Source organism: Trematomus bernacchii, unplaced genomic scaffold (genome assembly GCF_902827165.1).
Source record: "Trematomus bernacchii unplaced genomic scaffold, fTreBer1.1, whole genome shotgun sequence".
Lineage (NCBI taxonomy): Eukaryota > Metazoa > Chordata > Actinopteri > Perciformes > Nototheniidae > Trematomus > Trematomus bernacchii.
Window position 1 is genome coordinate 363,671 of NW_022988050.1, and position 16,330 is coordinate 380,000.

At 40.0% G+C, this 16,330-nt stretch overlaps 1 protein-coding gene across 1 annotated transcript in view; it reads left to right on the forward strand.

The window, feature by feature from the left end:
• The window catches only part of snx29 (sorting nexin 29), a 172,215-nt gene that overhangs the window by 88,524 nt on the left and 67,361 nt on the right, over positions 1 to 16,330 (forward strand). Inside the window, exon 15 of the mRNA XM_034119891.1 lies at positions 1,582 to 1,688. Within this exon, the coding sequence (XP_033975782.1) occupies positions 1,582 to 1,688 (107 nt within the window). The remainder of the gene's footprint in view (positions 1 to 1,581; positions 1,689 to 16,330) is intronic.

Sequence of the window (16,330 nt, forward strand, 5' to 3'; positions counted from 1 at the left end):
GTGTGTGGTGTGTGTGTGTGTGTGTGTGTGTGTGTGTGTGTGTGTGTGTGTGTGTGTGTGTGTGTGTGTGTGTGTGTGTGTGTGTGTGTGTGTGTGTGTGTGTGTGTGTGTGTGTGTGTGGTTTCTAGGCTATTAGGTTCCTGACTGAGTACGATACTATTGGTGGGCCGGAGATAAGCTGTGCTGCTGTTCCCCTTTACCTGAGGCAGGGTTAGGCATTTCTGTATGTGTGTGTAAGTAAGAGAGAGAGAGAGTGTATGAGAGCTCATGACTATGTACAATCTTCTATATGTGTTTGAAGCTTTTGTGTCTGTAACCTTTACGTTTCTGATCAAAATCTTGTCTGGATTTTGTGTTCATACGGACATTTGTGTAGCATCTTTTTCAATCAGTCAAATCGAAAAGCTGAATGTGAAGATATCCAGCTTTTTCTTCATCTCATCCAATCATAAAACTGAACTTATTTGGGTATGTTATTAATTTCGGGTATATTTCAAAGTTAATTCACATGCTATGAATGGCCACAAAGTCTCTCCAGGAAGCAAATCTATCAATCTGAGAATGCATTTGAAGAGTGCATGTTGTGTGTGAGTGTCCTCAGTCCATTGGCTGACTTTATCCCACAGTGCTCTTATTTCTCTACCTGTACCTGCTATTGATTCCTTCTCAGCAGCTTTCGCCCTGCTGTCCCGTCTGTTTGGACCTACACTGAGCCTCCTCTATCGATACCTGCTCGCTCCGTCTAGACTTTTCTCACAGTTGCTTGGGTTTCACTTTTATTTAATCAAAGTCCAGCTGTATTCCAAAACTCTTCCCTGAGTTGCCATCGTCACACTTTTATCTGAGTTCTGTGCAGCCTTTGGTCACGCTGGATTTCTGTCTCTGTACTTTACTTCTCCTCTCGCTTCCTATCTCTCACCTCAGTGTGTTTGTCTAGGTGTTGCAGCACGCTGGAAGAGAGCGTTAATTTGCTTTTCGCTGAGGTGAAAAAAAAGTTTCCCAAGCACCACAGAGATAGATAGCTCCGACTTGTGCCCTGCTCCGCTGTGGGAACCTGATTAGTTCATGTTTACGGCCTCAGAAGTGGAGCTTTACCCTGCAGTAGTGGAAAGAAACAATAAGCAACGAACAGAGAGTAAAACAAGCGAAAGTAGGGAGTTTATCATTTTGACAGTATGGTTTTCTAATAAAAGGAATAGTGTTTGTATTTGTGTGCATATAGGTGTCGTTCTACGCCTCTGACTGCGAGAGTTTTTTTCTTCTCCGTGCGTGACTCATATCGACTTGAATGTGTGACAATAATTAAATAAAATGGAAATCCCTGGCTCTTGCCTCGGCTGGTAATGTGTTTATTATATAGATCTGCATTGTTTGCCTCGCAGCTGAAACAAAAGCATCAAACAGCCGCAGGTGACACATCGCGCTACAGAGGGAAGCACAATGTGCATAATTGGCAGAAACGCAGCGTTTATAATTGGTTGTCAGAAGAGTTGTTCCCCGCTGTGTGTGTGCTATCGACATGTCACAGTGTCTGTACGTCTGAGTAAACGGAGCGCCGCTTTTGTCTTTGTGTGTCTGCAGCTCTGTGTGTGTTGCAGTCGAGTGAAGAGCAGGCCCCCGTCCCGCAGAATAAATCCATGGAGGACATCGAGGAGCTGGCCGCCAGCTACGAGCGCAAACTCATAGAGGTGAGTGATGCCTGTTTTTGTAATGCTTTGTTGTCTTATTAGTTTTGGAAAAAGTCAAAGTGTCGTCACAGTTCTTGAGGGTTGTGAATATTTTACAGTTTTTAAATACACTTCACAGCATTTAAATGAACATATCATCATATTGGGAAATGTTTTAACTAGATGATAAGATTGATATCAATGATGCAATGTTGTATTTGCATAAAGATTTGAAGCAGGGGAAAACAGCTAGTGGAACGCCTAGAAGGTTTTCAATGTTTTCTTCGGCCTGATTACTGAAAAGGATATATTTTTCCATCTGCATTTCACACCTTGCATCTCTTTATGTTATGTATGAACAATGCAATTGAGTACTTAAACCCTCAGCCTCTGATCCACAATGCAAGAAATGGTGTTGCAGTAATTTCATTTGTCTGTGGTAATGATTTATTGATGTCAGTGAGCCACCTGGAGCTTGAGAAATACCTCAATTAGCACAAAACACATTCAAAGAAAGAAGGTTTTTTGGTCTGTTGAGGGCCGTGAAGGGAACATTGAGCAGAGAATTGTACTTTCTGCAGCTGCACTGATTCAAACCTCTTATCAGCAACAAGAGATGTTCCCAGAGCAGGTTTTACAGTGGTTGCATTGCATGATGAAGATCTTTTATAACTGGAAGTTCTGCATGATGTTGTCCTCTATTTGACGGACAATAGGAGGTGTCTCGTTGGAATCGTCCAAATGAGAAAGTAGGTTTAACATTAATAAGAAATAATTCCCCCAGTGTGCCAAACTTTGTTTTCACTGATGTATGCACATGTATGTGTGGTGCATTTTTAATGGTGCTTACTTATTTATTGTCCATTTTCTTTGTCATTCTCCATTGGGTTCTCACAGTTGTCGAGTCACCGTCTGATGAATTAAATCTGCCTGTGATGCAGGACGAAGGATTTTCTCATCCCTGATATGTAACAAGTTTTATAGCCGAAATATTGTAAAATGGCTCGGCTAAACCACACAGAAGAGGGAACCGTTTTAAGGCGGAATTGTGGGACGGAATGATCTCCTTTCCTTTGGTAAAGCACGGTCCAGTATATCCTCTGCTAACTGAGATAACAAAGGAAGCATTGAAGCCCCTTTCCTATTATTTAGAAAACTTGAACAGCTTTCATCATGGCTGCCACTTCTTCTGGGTCATTTCCCTCCCTAAGGAACCTTATAAAAAGAGAACAGATATGTCTTGCAAAAGGAGAGACAGCATGTGGTTATAATTGTCCACCACTCATTTTTCCACCCATCTGGGAGTTGCCTTAATATTCTGCATATGTCTGCAAGCCTTCAGTGTCAGCAGCACCACTGACGGTCCAGATGTGAAGATTCACAGATTTACATGAGCAGCTGTCAGCTGTCTCGCCTCTGAGACAAATATCCGACTCACCAAGTTATTGATTTTTGAAAATGTCACATCGAGTCTCGTTGGACACATAGAGGCCTGCCAGACACAAATAGATATTGGACAGGGCTCAGCCATAATTAACCTGGGAAACACTGTGACCTAGTTCAGCTTTAATACGATGATGCTAATGCAACTTATTGGCTTTGACTTTGTTTATATTTGAGAACAATCCCAAGGGGCTCGATGCTCTTTTCCTCCTCTTCTGGTCATGTTTTCTGCTCGGCTGTGCACAGGGCAGTAAATTGTTTTTGGAAAAGAGATCTAAATGAACGTGAGGTTCTTAAATATGGAAAAAAATGTCAGTAATCCCTTTGACACTGGCCGTGACTTTGGGTTTCCGTTAAGCGTGTCATGATCTGAGTTTTTAGTTAATCGGTTTCCCTTATTTTGTATTAGTATTCTCACCCTGTGTAATGTCTGGTTTATGTACGGTACGCTTCACCAGATTCACCAGATGTGCGAGTGTCTGGATGAGTGGGTATTCTCAACTTAAAGGGGACCTATCATGCAAAGTGCACTTTTTGATGTCTTTTATACATAACTATGTGTCCCCGGTGTGTCGGGGAACTCATGCAGCGTCAGAAAATAAAACCTTTTCTCTTTTCTTCCGTACCCAAATCTTTAAAAAACGGGGGTACAACGAGCGGATACAGATTTGCTGTCGATATGACGTAATTTCGGATGGTGGACCCACAGAAAGTTGCTATCAGAAACAATGCCTGACGTGTTTTGGACGTAATCTCATCTTTGTTTACATTAGCAAGCCTCGCTAACACTCAGAGCTAACCTGTACTGGAGAGCACATGTGTTTAAAAAGCAGGAAATAAAAAAAGGAACTCACCTTGTGATAAACGTGCAAGAGAAAAAGCATTTGAGCTCCATACTGTTTCAGAAATAATCCTTGATGTGGTTTAGAACAGGATGGCGTTTTATCACAGCAGAATTTAACTTTATCTCCGGTAGAATTCTGATCAGGCATTAGCTCCGCCTCCTCTTATTTATTTTTTAAGCTAAGGACCCAAAATCTGCGTTTCCCTAACAGGGCTGCAATAGAGGGGTTTGAGCAGTATGAGGCATGGCTACAATGGGGGATCTGTTTGGTATTTTAAGCAGAAAACCTCACATACATGTTTTGTATAGGTATGGCCCTACAATATATGTTTCCAATATAGCATAATAGGTCCACTTTAATCTTCATGGTTGTCTGGTCTAAGTGGGTTTTAAAAGCTGTCAAAGTAAGAGGCCAGTTGAAATTTGTCCCAAAAGGCCTGAAAAATGAAAGGAAAGACAATGAAATCATAAAAAGTGTTAATGAGTGAAAGGCTGACGGGAATAAAAACAAAGAGGGAAGAAAGACAACTCAAGGGGATGAAGGCGTAAGCATTTTAATCTTCAGCTTTATTGCGTGTTGCTCTTCATTCTCTGTGAGTAATAAAAACAAATTACATAATCCAGTTTGCATGTCCACCGAGGTTTCTGCAGAAATGCGTGACACTGATCTGTGGGGCTCCAGTGAAGGAGGTGGGCAGGAAGTGATGTAACATCGCCTGAACAATGCATACAAGCTGCTGAAGATACAGCACAGAAACACCTCACTGAACCTGAAGATCACTCACACTCACCAGCATGTGACTGTTTTTAATTAAATGTAAATTCAATTATGAAAGTAAAAATGATAACAGCATGGATTTGGCATTTGGTAGTTATTATTATTGTGTGCCCTTTGTTATCCCCGTTTAAAAAGTATTCCAATGTTTGTTGACCACAGCTGACTTTAAATTGACCGGACTTCTTTCTGCGGACTGATATGAATGCACGTAGTCCGTTGATCCTCCTTAGCAATGGGCTGTTCTCCTTAGCAAAGGTCTGTTCTCCTTAGCAATGGTCTGTTCTCTTTAGCAACGGTCTCTTCTCCTTAGCAACAGTCTTTTCTCTTTAGCAATGGTCTGTTCTCCTTAGCAACGGTCTGTTCTCCTTAGCAACTGTCTGTTCTCCTTAGCAATAGTCTGTTCTCTTTAGCAACAGTCTGTTCTCTTTAGCAACGGTTTCTTCTCCTTAGCAACGGTTTCTTCTCCTTAGCAACAGTCTTCTCTCTTTAGCAATGGTCTGATCTCCTTAGCAACAGTCTGTTCTCCTTAGCAACGGTCTGTTCTCTTTAGCAACAGTCTCTTCTCCTTAGCAATGTTCTGTTCTCTTTAGCAATGGTCCGTTCTCCTTAGCAACAGTCTGTTCTCCTTAGCAACGGTCTGGTCTACTTAGCAATAGTCTTTTCTCCTTAGCAACAGTCTGTTCTCCTTAGCAACAGTCTGTTCTACTTAGCAACGGTCTGTTCTCTTTAACGGCAACGGTCTGTCGGTAATCTCTGACCCAAACCATGTTCTGAACAGTGAATATGAACTGCTACCATCTAATCGGAGATACAGGGTCCCACGATTCAATAAAGTCAGACTGAAGCACTCCTTTGTGCATCAGTCAATCCTCTCAGTAAATACAGAGCTAAATCCCAGATCAAATGCACGCTGAAGGCTCTTTGAGCAGCTTTTCTCTCACTGATTGTGCTGTTATGTTAAATGTTTGTTGTTTGTGTTTCATGTATTTTTGTCTGGATATTTGTCTGTTGATGTTGGACATGGAGCTGCTGTGACGCAAGTCAAATTTCAGACTTGATCTGACAAATAAAGTAATATCGTATCGTATCGTATCGTATGTTCTCCTTAGCAACGGTCTGTTCTCCTTAGCAGCAGGCTGTTGTTTAGCGAAAAATAAACAACCCATGGAATGTCCAAATTGACCAATCAGAATGGAGTATTCAACAAAGCCGTATATGGACAATTAAGGGTGTCATAGATATATTGTCACTGTCTTTCAGCTGTTAGAATACCTTTCTAAAATAACTAGAGCAGCCGAAGTGAAGCTGGAGATAATGAAAGAGGGAATCCTAGAGAAGGATTTTCAGCTCTGTAAATCTATGAAACAGAGATAAAGGTAAACTCTCCTCAGGCACTTCACAATTGTTTTAACTGTTACCAGCTACCTAATAACTTTTTGACATCAATTAACAGGTTATACAAAGTAATAATGTGTTTAATTTTAATTAAATTCAGGCAATTACACTTTCGTCCATGGTTTTTCATTAACATAGTGCAAATAATGACCAATTCGACTCGAGTTCACAAGTAGGAACTATGACTATTCAAAGGTGTTTTTATGTACTTTTTCTATTCGAAGGTTGGACATAGATAGAGATATAGATACCTGTTGCTGTAGTACAAACACATTCTATAGGCAATTACGGCAATGATCCAACATAATTGCTTTATGAGATAACATCAATGAGCAAACTATACTGGTTTGTATTCGTCCATTTGGCTCTGTTGCATTGCTTTATTGTTTTATCAATAAAACAATCTGGAAGACATGCACTAATAGGTTTTCTAAAAGGCATTCGCTGTTGTAAAGTAATCCTATCAAACCTGTGAAGAGGCATCATGTGAGTCATTAGGAAGCACCTCTTGTTTACATTTAAAAAGCAAGTCCTTGCTCTTAAAATTGGGGCCTTGTTACATTAGTGCTGCAAACTGAGTCTTCTGTTGCTTAAAGGCTGGATCATCCTAACCCAGATTCAGCAGACTCGCATCCATTAAACAAACAACTCTATTAGAAGTCTTGTAGCTGTGCAGTTCAAATTACTGCAGATCTTTTTTGTTTTGTTTTCCCATGGTGTATTTTTATATCTGCCGTGTTGTATTGATAAGTAGAGGGAGCTTCTGGAGGATATGGGTCGAAACTTCCAGTGGGATCAGGGATTCTCCTTTTGATCCACCAGCTCATTAATTAACCATAAACAACGTCAAGAACACGAACAACAATTACAAGCCAGCAACTCAGAGTCTCCGCTGTTCAGAGAGTAGATGCTGTTAAAAAAAAGAATATTCGCGATATGCCTGTATGATGCCCGTTGTCTTCGCTGTGTAATACAAGTGACTGTGACCCTTAAAAAGACAAAATACTGCATAATGCATGCTACTCCTCTCAGGATGAATCTGTTTGAAGTGAGCACAATAGCCTTTTTAGGCCTTATCAAATGATCTTTTCACTTGAATTATTGTAAGTAAATATAATGATTTCAGAATAAATAAAGTAGGACTCTTTTCCTCATAATGCCGTCATGACATCAGTGTTTCAGGTAAAATGTGTGGGCATGTGGATGAATCTAAAAGACCCACACTAGAGTGAAATCATCACACCAAAAAAAGATGTCATCTACTTTCTGTATTGAGCCCAGCAGGGATCATCTCCCGGCAGTATGTAAGGTTTAAAAGTGTGTTCACAACAAGGTAACAACTTACTTTCTTGTTTGTTTTACCAGCTTTGTAGTCCGTTTGCTATAAGCCCCAAAACTTTGGATCGCTGTAAATCCTTTCAATGTCAAACGGCACCTAAAATAAAAAAGGGTTGACAATTTTCCCACACAAAACTTTTGAAATGAATGAGTCCTTGAGTTCAGAAAAGGGCACCTGCCTGTTTCTAGCCCACCAGTGTTAAATGTGTAACTTGCAGTAGATTTAGCTCTAGCTAGTTGGCTAATTCAGGGTTCTTACGGTCATTAAAAACCTGGAAAAGTCATGGAAATTCAAAATGCTAATTCCAGGCCCTGGAAAAGTTATGGAAAACAATATTTTCCCCAAAGTTTTGGAAAAGTCATGGAAATGTAACTAAAGTTGCATCAAATATAATTTAAATTTTAGCTAATCGCCAAAATAGTAATACTATAATGATAATAAATACTGTATTGTATAGTAATGAAACGTAAAATGGCATTTAACTGACGAGGTATTTTGCTGGTGAGAGATTTTAGTTGCTTTAGCGTGTAGAAGCTAGTAAGCCTACTATTGGATTTGTTTTAGATAGGCACAACCTGTTTCATATGCAGACCTTATTTTCCTGTTCCATGTTAAAATAAACCATTTTCAGTGGTACCGCTGAGAAAGAGTCATTTTTTTGATCATGGAAAACTAGGTAAAGGTCATGGAGAAGTCATGGAAAAGTCATTGAAAATCATTGGTGAAAAAGTGTATGAACCCTGCTAATTAAGCTAACGCTAGATCTGTTAACTCTTTCTCTGGCTGACTTTTGAATGTCTCCAGCTAAAGGTACCCTGGTCACTATGCATAATGGATAAGCAAAGGAAGTCCTTTCTTTAAGGCCTGAGCAGCCACTGGGACAGAGAAAGCTCTTCTTGGAAACACACTATGTAACATAGCCTTCCCTGTATTTTCACATCAATAATGTTTCCAGCTCACTCGTATTTAACTTGATAACATACTACAACATTGAGGCGAAAGCTGTAAACAGGAAATGTTGAATAAAAAAGCAGCATTCTTCTTGCATTGCAGCGTAGAGCTTATCAATTATTCATTTCATTCAGTTTGGCCGCTAAATTATGTTAGCTATACAGTAGTTAGCTAGCTAAATAAACTAAGGTGTTATGTTAGCTATAGTTAGCTAGCTAAATAAACTAAGGTGTTATGTTAGCTATAGTTAGCTAGCTAAATAAACTAAGGTGTTATGTTAGCTATAGTTAGCTAGCTAAATAAACTAAGGTGTTATGTTAGCTATAGTTAGCTAGCTAAATAAACTAAGGTGTTATGTTAGCTATAGTTAGCTAGCTAAATAAATTAAGGTGTTATGTTAGCTATAGTTAGCTAGCTAAATAAACTAAGGTGTTATGTTAGCTATAGTTAGCTAGCTAAATAAACTAAGGTGTTATGTTAGCTATAGTTAGCTAGCTAAATAAACTAAGGTTATCGCAATTTCTTTGTTGACAAAACTCCCTTTGGCGGACTTTCTAATGTCTCTAGCTAAAGCTAATCTGACAAACAAGTATCATTTGTAAGTAAAGGATCTCTTTTCACTCTGGTTTGCCTCCAAGAAAGTAAATCCTTCTTTTTGTATCTGGTTAGAGGAATATGTGGATCTGCGGAGGCGTGTGGTGCAGTGGCTTGTGCGTTGGTGTTCGGATCAGGGGGTCATAGGTTCAAACCCCACTGCAGTCAGCATGTCGTTGTGTCCCTGAGACACTTCACCCCAAATTGCTCCTGTGGGGATTGTATATTGAGTATTGTTAGATATTCTTGAACCCCGAGAGCAGGAGAGACTGAAAAGAGTCAAGGCAAGCTTATAAAAGTTAACAGCATTTAATTACACAAAAGATGCGGTGGTTTACAAATGAAATTTCAAGCAGAGACCCTCTCCCCATGTGTTGGTCAGCCCAGGTCAGGAGGCTCGATCCTTGATTCTTGGCTTGGTCTTCCTGTTGTCATCTGAGGTCTTCTCCTATTGGCCAGCGTCGTCGGGGGGGCGGGTCCAATGCAATTCCTGCCTTTTTTTGTTGCTAAATTACATCCTTCTGGTGTCTGTGGTTATTTAAACATTCCCTGATAAACGTTATTCAGCGTCAATAAATGAGTGCTAATCCCAGTGTGTTTAGTGTACAACATCACATGTCATTTCACCTTCAATTCACGGTTTCAAAACGTTAGCCACATGCTAATGCTAACCGGAAATGAAGGATTTTCAGAATAAAACTGCTTTTAAGCTGACGTAATGTTTAAACTAAATTATGCCATAAAACATTGATTTTAATTTCTAACAGTATGTAAGTCGCTTTGGATAAAAGTGTCTAACAAGTGACATGTAATGTAATGTAATGTAATTTAATGTAATGTAATGTAATGTTAAACATGGAGCCTTTCTTTAAGGCCTGAGCGGGTCTCAGTTAAACTCTTCTTGGAAACATACTATGAGACATGGCCTTCACTGTGAGCCTACTATATCATAAATAATGTCTCCACTTAACTCACTTATACCTTGACGTCTACATACCGGATAACATGCTCCAACATTGAGGCTAAAGCTGTAAACAGGAAATACTAAATAAAGAAGCAGCAGCGTAGAACTTATTGATTATTTATTTCATTCAGTTTTACTGCTTTGTTTACATATCCTTTCGGTTTGTATTTTCAAACTGTATTTTGGGTTACATTGGCCAACCAAGAATATCATCCAGGGCTCACAGAGGGAAAATACTACAGTAGATGTTTATGTTAATACACCACTGTATACAATGTAATATAGACATTTTTATATATGAATTGTTGTTATACAGTATGTTTTAGTACAATGTGGATGTTTTGCTGTATTTATTTTATTCATATAAATATTTTTCTTTACATTCGTTGCTTTATTTGTATTTTTATTGTATTTAATTGTATTCTAAAGTTGAGCAACAGGTTTTTTGAATTGTTGTTTTTTTGAAGATTTCTTTCTAAGCCCACAAACTGATATATTGATTTAATGATGTGCTCCTTGTTTTAGTATTTGGAAATGTTCCTTGTGCGCACACTTGCCCACGGATTTTGATCAACCTTTGCAAAGGTGCGCCACATTTATTTTCTCAAGATAATCAGACCAGACTTTTTGGAGAGTGTGTTATAGAGACAGGTGCCTAAATGGAGCGTGGGTGATTTAAAGTATTCAAGCAGACAGTATGAGAGCATTAAAGCATGTAAACCAAGGCAGAACCAATAGAAATCTTAGCTCTGATAAGACAGGACTATTCACATAACCTATTTCTGATCTGTTGGCATCATGGAAGCACAGGTTCATTCACAAACAAGTGAAAACATGTGCTACCATTTATCCATAGCTACCAGCTGACTGTCATTTAATCCGCTATCTTCACACTAGCAAAGTCCTGTCAGTGTATATTAAAATTCAGACTCCTGATGCTGAAATGGACTACTTTCCAAATGTAAACCTAATCTTAATCTGTCCCAACACTTCTGGCACCTGCAGCCCGGCAGAACATGCACTAAGAGAGGGCTTTAGTTCCCTCACTGTTCATCCGGGTGTGATGAAAACACCCCGGAATTAAAGCTGACAGACTCTACTTTAACATTGTCATCACTGCTGCGTTTCAAAGTAATATTACTGCTCACCCAAAAAAACATGTGTGATCCAAGCGCTGGTGGAGCTCTCTGTGATGCAGCAGTGACAAAGAGCTCCAGATTTAGCCTCTTTTTATAAACCATTTCTGTCTTTTTCTATTGGTCCATCTGCCGCTCTCATGCGCTCTCACACTTCCTAACTCATCTCTCTCTGTATCTCTTTTGTTCACCTCGGTGCAGAGTGGACAGCACAGCTTGTGATGTCTATATCGGGCCTTTCTCACCCTCTTTTATCTATCTTGTTTTCCGTCTCTCAGCCGTGCGTCTTCCTGCAGCAGCTGTGTTGAAGTGAGTCAGAAACGCACAGATAGAGACACGCTACTTTTAGATTTACACAGCCGCCCAGAATTGGCTGTTTTCCGGGTGACGTTTCACCCAGTTTAAAAGTCCCCTATTATACTGTCTTTCATCAATATATTACAGCTCTCAGATATATACAGAACATGTCTCTGATTGGCTGAAACACCAAACAGATCATTGCAGCATCCCATAATCCCCTCTGTTTCAGCCCTGTTTCCAAAGTGCTGATTCTCTGTCTGTTACTTTAGATGAAAATAAGGAGCCCCTCCCCACGCCCCTCTGAGAGATATTTGGTTAAAAAGAACACAATGGTGCTCTAGGAGGAGATTCAGGTGATAAGGTGGGGGGGGGGGGTTACCTTGGTTGCTGATTGGCTAATGGTTACACAAGCCAAAACATCGTGATGACATCATAAAGTGGCCAAAGTCTGATCAGCTCATTTTCAGACAGGTTTTTATATAAATGGATCAGGACATGTTGATGTAGAAGAGACATGAAGAAGAGGGGACACATGTTGATGTAGAAGAGACATGAAGAAGAGGGGACACATGTTGATGTAGAAGAGACATGAAAAAGTGGATTTTGCATAATAGGTGACCTTTAAAATGTTAAAATGAACTTGCGATGCCCTGCGACTGGGCCTCCCGTCTGCCAGGAATTCAAAAAGATGTTCCTTTAAGTTATGATGTCCCTGCCCACTATGAAAGGGTCTCAGTTGTAATACTAGCACTAACAACCACCTGCCATTAGTCTTTATGTAACACCACAGAACATGATAACCCCATGCGGTCTTTTGGGAAACACTGCAGTTGAATTGGAAAGGAGACAAGCGCCCTGGATTACATTTTAAAGAAGTATTTTTCATCAGAAAGAATTAAATAAGACTTTTGGACTGCGTTTATGAGAGCATGTGGATACAGATTTATGGATTGATATGTAAGACTGAATGAAAAGGGCTATCATTTCATCTGGAATTTTGCAGCTTTCTGTCATTTCTTTCATTGGTGGGTTCATTAATGAAAAAGCATTTTACTATAACAGTAATATTGATGCTAACGAAGCTCATGGGATTCATTCTGCATGTCATCCCTTCTTTTTTAATACACTTTCTCGGTTTCTTAACTTTTAAATACCAGCAACAATATCTAAAAAATGATTGTGGGGAGATCATTGAAGTTTTTATCTATGCTAATCTATGAGTATATGCTCAAGGACATCTCATGGTTAACAGTTATTTCATAATTTCTAAATAAATCCAGCAATTTTAACAGTTTTATGCAGGCATGTCAACAATAGCCTAGAAATAAGCCTTACATAGTCTGTCGCAGAATCAGAAACCTTTTATTAGTCCCACAGCAGACTATTTACGGCGTTACAGCTGCAATGCTACAATGCAGGTAAAAGGCAAAAGACTCCAGCGTAGTTCATTTAAAAAGGCCACATTTTGGCATTTTTCATGGTTAAAAAACTGACATCTAAAGAAAAGTGAGGTCTAATTTTGAGCCAGGGTATCTGCAGATTATTCCATACCAGACTTGTTGAATTTAGGCGTGAAACGAGATGAATAAATCACATTTTTTTAAAACTCATCAACGCCATCTTGCCGTAAGGAAGCCTGGAGGGACAATTGAGTGCGATTGAACTCTGCTTTGTTTGGGAGGAAGAGGGAAGACACCTGAGTGTTTGGGAGAATATACAAGTGATGTGTTTATCAAACAGTACATTAGTTTCCCTTCCTGTTGCTGCCTGTGTTTTGTTCTTTAAACACAGAACCATGCCCTTGTTGAGTTCATGTATTTCTCTTGGCTTATCACCATAGCAGCGAATAAAAAAGACTATTTTCTGTCTGTAACCTTCAATCTTCTCTTATCGTCCAACTCTTGTTGTCCTCTTGAACTTTTACGTGTTTTCATATTCTCCCCCTTCTCCTGACCTCATTTCTCCTCGGCATAACATTTCCAGTCTAAATAAGGTTATTGGGTTTTGGGTCAGTTGTAATAACTCCTTTTTTTAGAGAGGCTCAACCAAGCCAGGGTTTTCTTAGCCTTTTTATCCAGGCCATTTGAGTTTGGTGCAGCTTATATCAGATCATAAACTGAGAGGAAGAGGCACAAAGAGATTCTGTAAAGATGGCAGAGGAGGAGTGTGAGGCGTTGTGTGTGCAGGAGGAGATAGTGTGTGTCTATAAGTGTGTGTGTGGTCAGCATCACTTGGCTGTTAGCTGAGATGGCTCCAGCAGTGCGACAGTTGCATCAAACTAAACCCTGCAGGCCACAGTAAGCGTCTGATAGAAAACAACTATTTGCTTCGCTGCTCCGCTGTCATATCGGGTACAAATTTGTTTTTGCAGCCATATATAAAACATGAAATCCTCTTTGCTATGCAGCTGTTGTTGTGTGGGGGGGGGGAAGATTTATTTTTCTTCAATATATGATTTGTTCTGTTGGTTCAACAAAATAAAATGTGGCTATCTTTGTTTTTTATTTGCACATTGTCACATGAAATAAACAATACCAATGTGTCTTTATTACTTAGTGTAACTACCATAGAAAGCTACCGTAAGTCCACTGCAGAGCATACAATAAGTTCATACAATATGTGTCATTATTAATCATGTGAGGGTCGGATCTTTCACACTGTAGAAAATTAAATTTAAAGTGGACCTATCATGCTATATTTGAATAATATAGTGTAGGACCATACCTATATAAGGCATATTTATACTTTTTTTTCTTCAAAATACCAAACAGATCATGCATTTTAGCCATGCCTCATTTCGCTCAATTTGAAAAATGTTAGCTCTCTTTTTGCAAGGGCAGATTCAGTGAGAACAGCACCACCTACAGGCCTGGCATATGTACTACAGCGTCTCCAGCGCTTTCGAACGGCAATGGCCGTGGCTGTCTCCTCCTGATTGGTGGAGTTGGCCCAATAGCCGTAGCGCCACCGTCCTGACGTCAGGACAGTGTTCAAATCTGGATCAGTTTTTATCAGATCCGTTGCAGCCCCTTTTTTAGAGATTTGGGTATGGAGGAAAATAGAGAGGGTTGTGTTTTATGACACTTGGTGAGTTCCCTGGAACACCGGGGACACATATTCATGTTTAAAAGACGTGCAAAAGTGCATTTTGCATGATAGGTCCCCTTTAAGAAGAGAAATGGCCTTGTCCATTAAAAAAGAGTTATGAACAGAGAAATGGAAAAAGGGTTACAGTGTTTTTCTTAGCTTACGAAATCTAGGCATCAAATTGTCCTTAAAGACTATGGGATATCTTAAGAACACAGGTTTGATCAATTCTGTGATTTAAGGACACCTAAAGAATCTGACGCAGACTTTTGTTACGATCTTTCTGTTCAGGAAAATATAGGTGAGTGAGGCACATTGCTGGAGATTAGCTTTCTACTTTTGGCGATTGCATGTATGCTTCAAAATCTTAAAGGTGGTTTCAATATGTGGAGATAATCCTGTTGAACAAAACGTATAAACTTCATAAATATGTGTTTGTGCCACAGAGAATATTTCTGCAATAAATCAATGGAAGCATCTCATTGGCTTTTTATTTAGGAAGCTCTTGTGATGCTTATCTGGTTTGGCCTTCGAACAATATCAATGTATTGCTCCCATGACCGTTGATGATGATGAGTGTGTCTGTGTGATTGTTTATCACTCCTGAGAAGCAGGTGACAATTTGTAAGGTTGCCTCGGTGTGAATGTGTGTTAATGGATAACACTTTAAGTGCTTTGAGGGGTCGTAAAGACTGAAACAAGCGCTACATAAATGCAGTCCATTTACTATTTACTACCATTTCCATGAACTCAACAGGTATGCAAAAGGAAACGTGTAAACATGTTGCTGATTTAAAAATGTTCACCATATTCTGTTCACTTCAGCTTCAGATCAGTAACAGTAGGACGCTGTTTGTAGCTCCATGTCTTACAGTGTAGACCCACTGTATCCCAAAGCAAACACCATCGTCCTGTCAGCTTGAGTTTCCCTGTCAGGTTCATTGTGATGTTTTTATAGTTTCACCCTGAAAGCTTTTCAACTTGAAACCGCAGCGGCTTGACGGATATTGTAAGCTAGTCCATCACCTTCAGGACCAACAAGTTGCTGTTCAGGTTGTGAGTGTCAGGAAATAAGAGTTCGACACGCACACACACACACACACACACGCACACGCACGCACACACACACACACGCACACGCCCACGCAGCCTTCAATGCACTTCTCCTGTTAGGAATAAAATCATCCCTCTCGCCTGTTATTATGTGTCTGACATGATATGTGGATCCCTTTTAAAGTCAGTCGTTTGTTGCCTTTCTGTTTTTTGTGTGTCTTTGTTGTTTAAATGAGCCGTTATACTCCACCTAACTCGTTCTGACTGTGCTCCTAAGCTGCACCTGCACAAAGTCATACCGCTCTGATCTCCTGTTTCCTAGTTTATTTAGCTTTGTTTGTTTTTCTATTTCTGCAGCGGCTAAAAAGCCCGCATCCTGCAGATATTCATCGGCCTGCGGAGGGGTGGGGGGGGGTCTTTTGGTGGCCCTCGAATATAGAAAGGTCAGCGACAGAGTGGGACAAAGCATCTGATTAACGCCGATTTCATGTAAGAGTCCAGGCATGAGCAAACGAGCGCTGAACGCTGGCTGTGCATCCTAATGACCTACAACGTTAATAACAGAGAGGGTGAACTTGTTTAAACAAATTGGCAACGCTAGCACACACAGCCTAATATAGAGCACTATGCTGTGTGTAGAATGAACACACACACACACACACACACACACACACACACACACACACACACACACACACACACACACACACACACACACACACACACACACACACACACACACACAAGCGTGCCACACCGGAGAATGGCAAACTGATTAA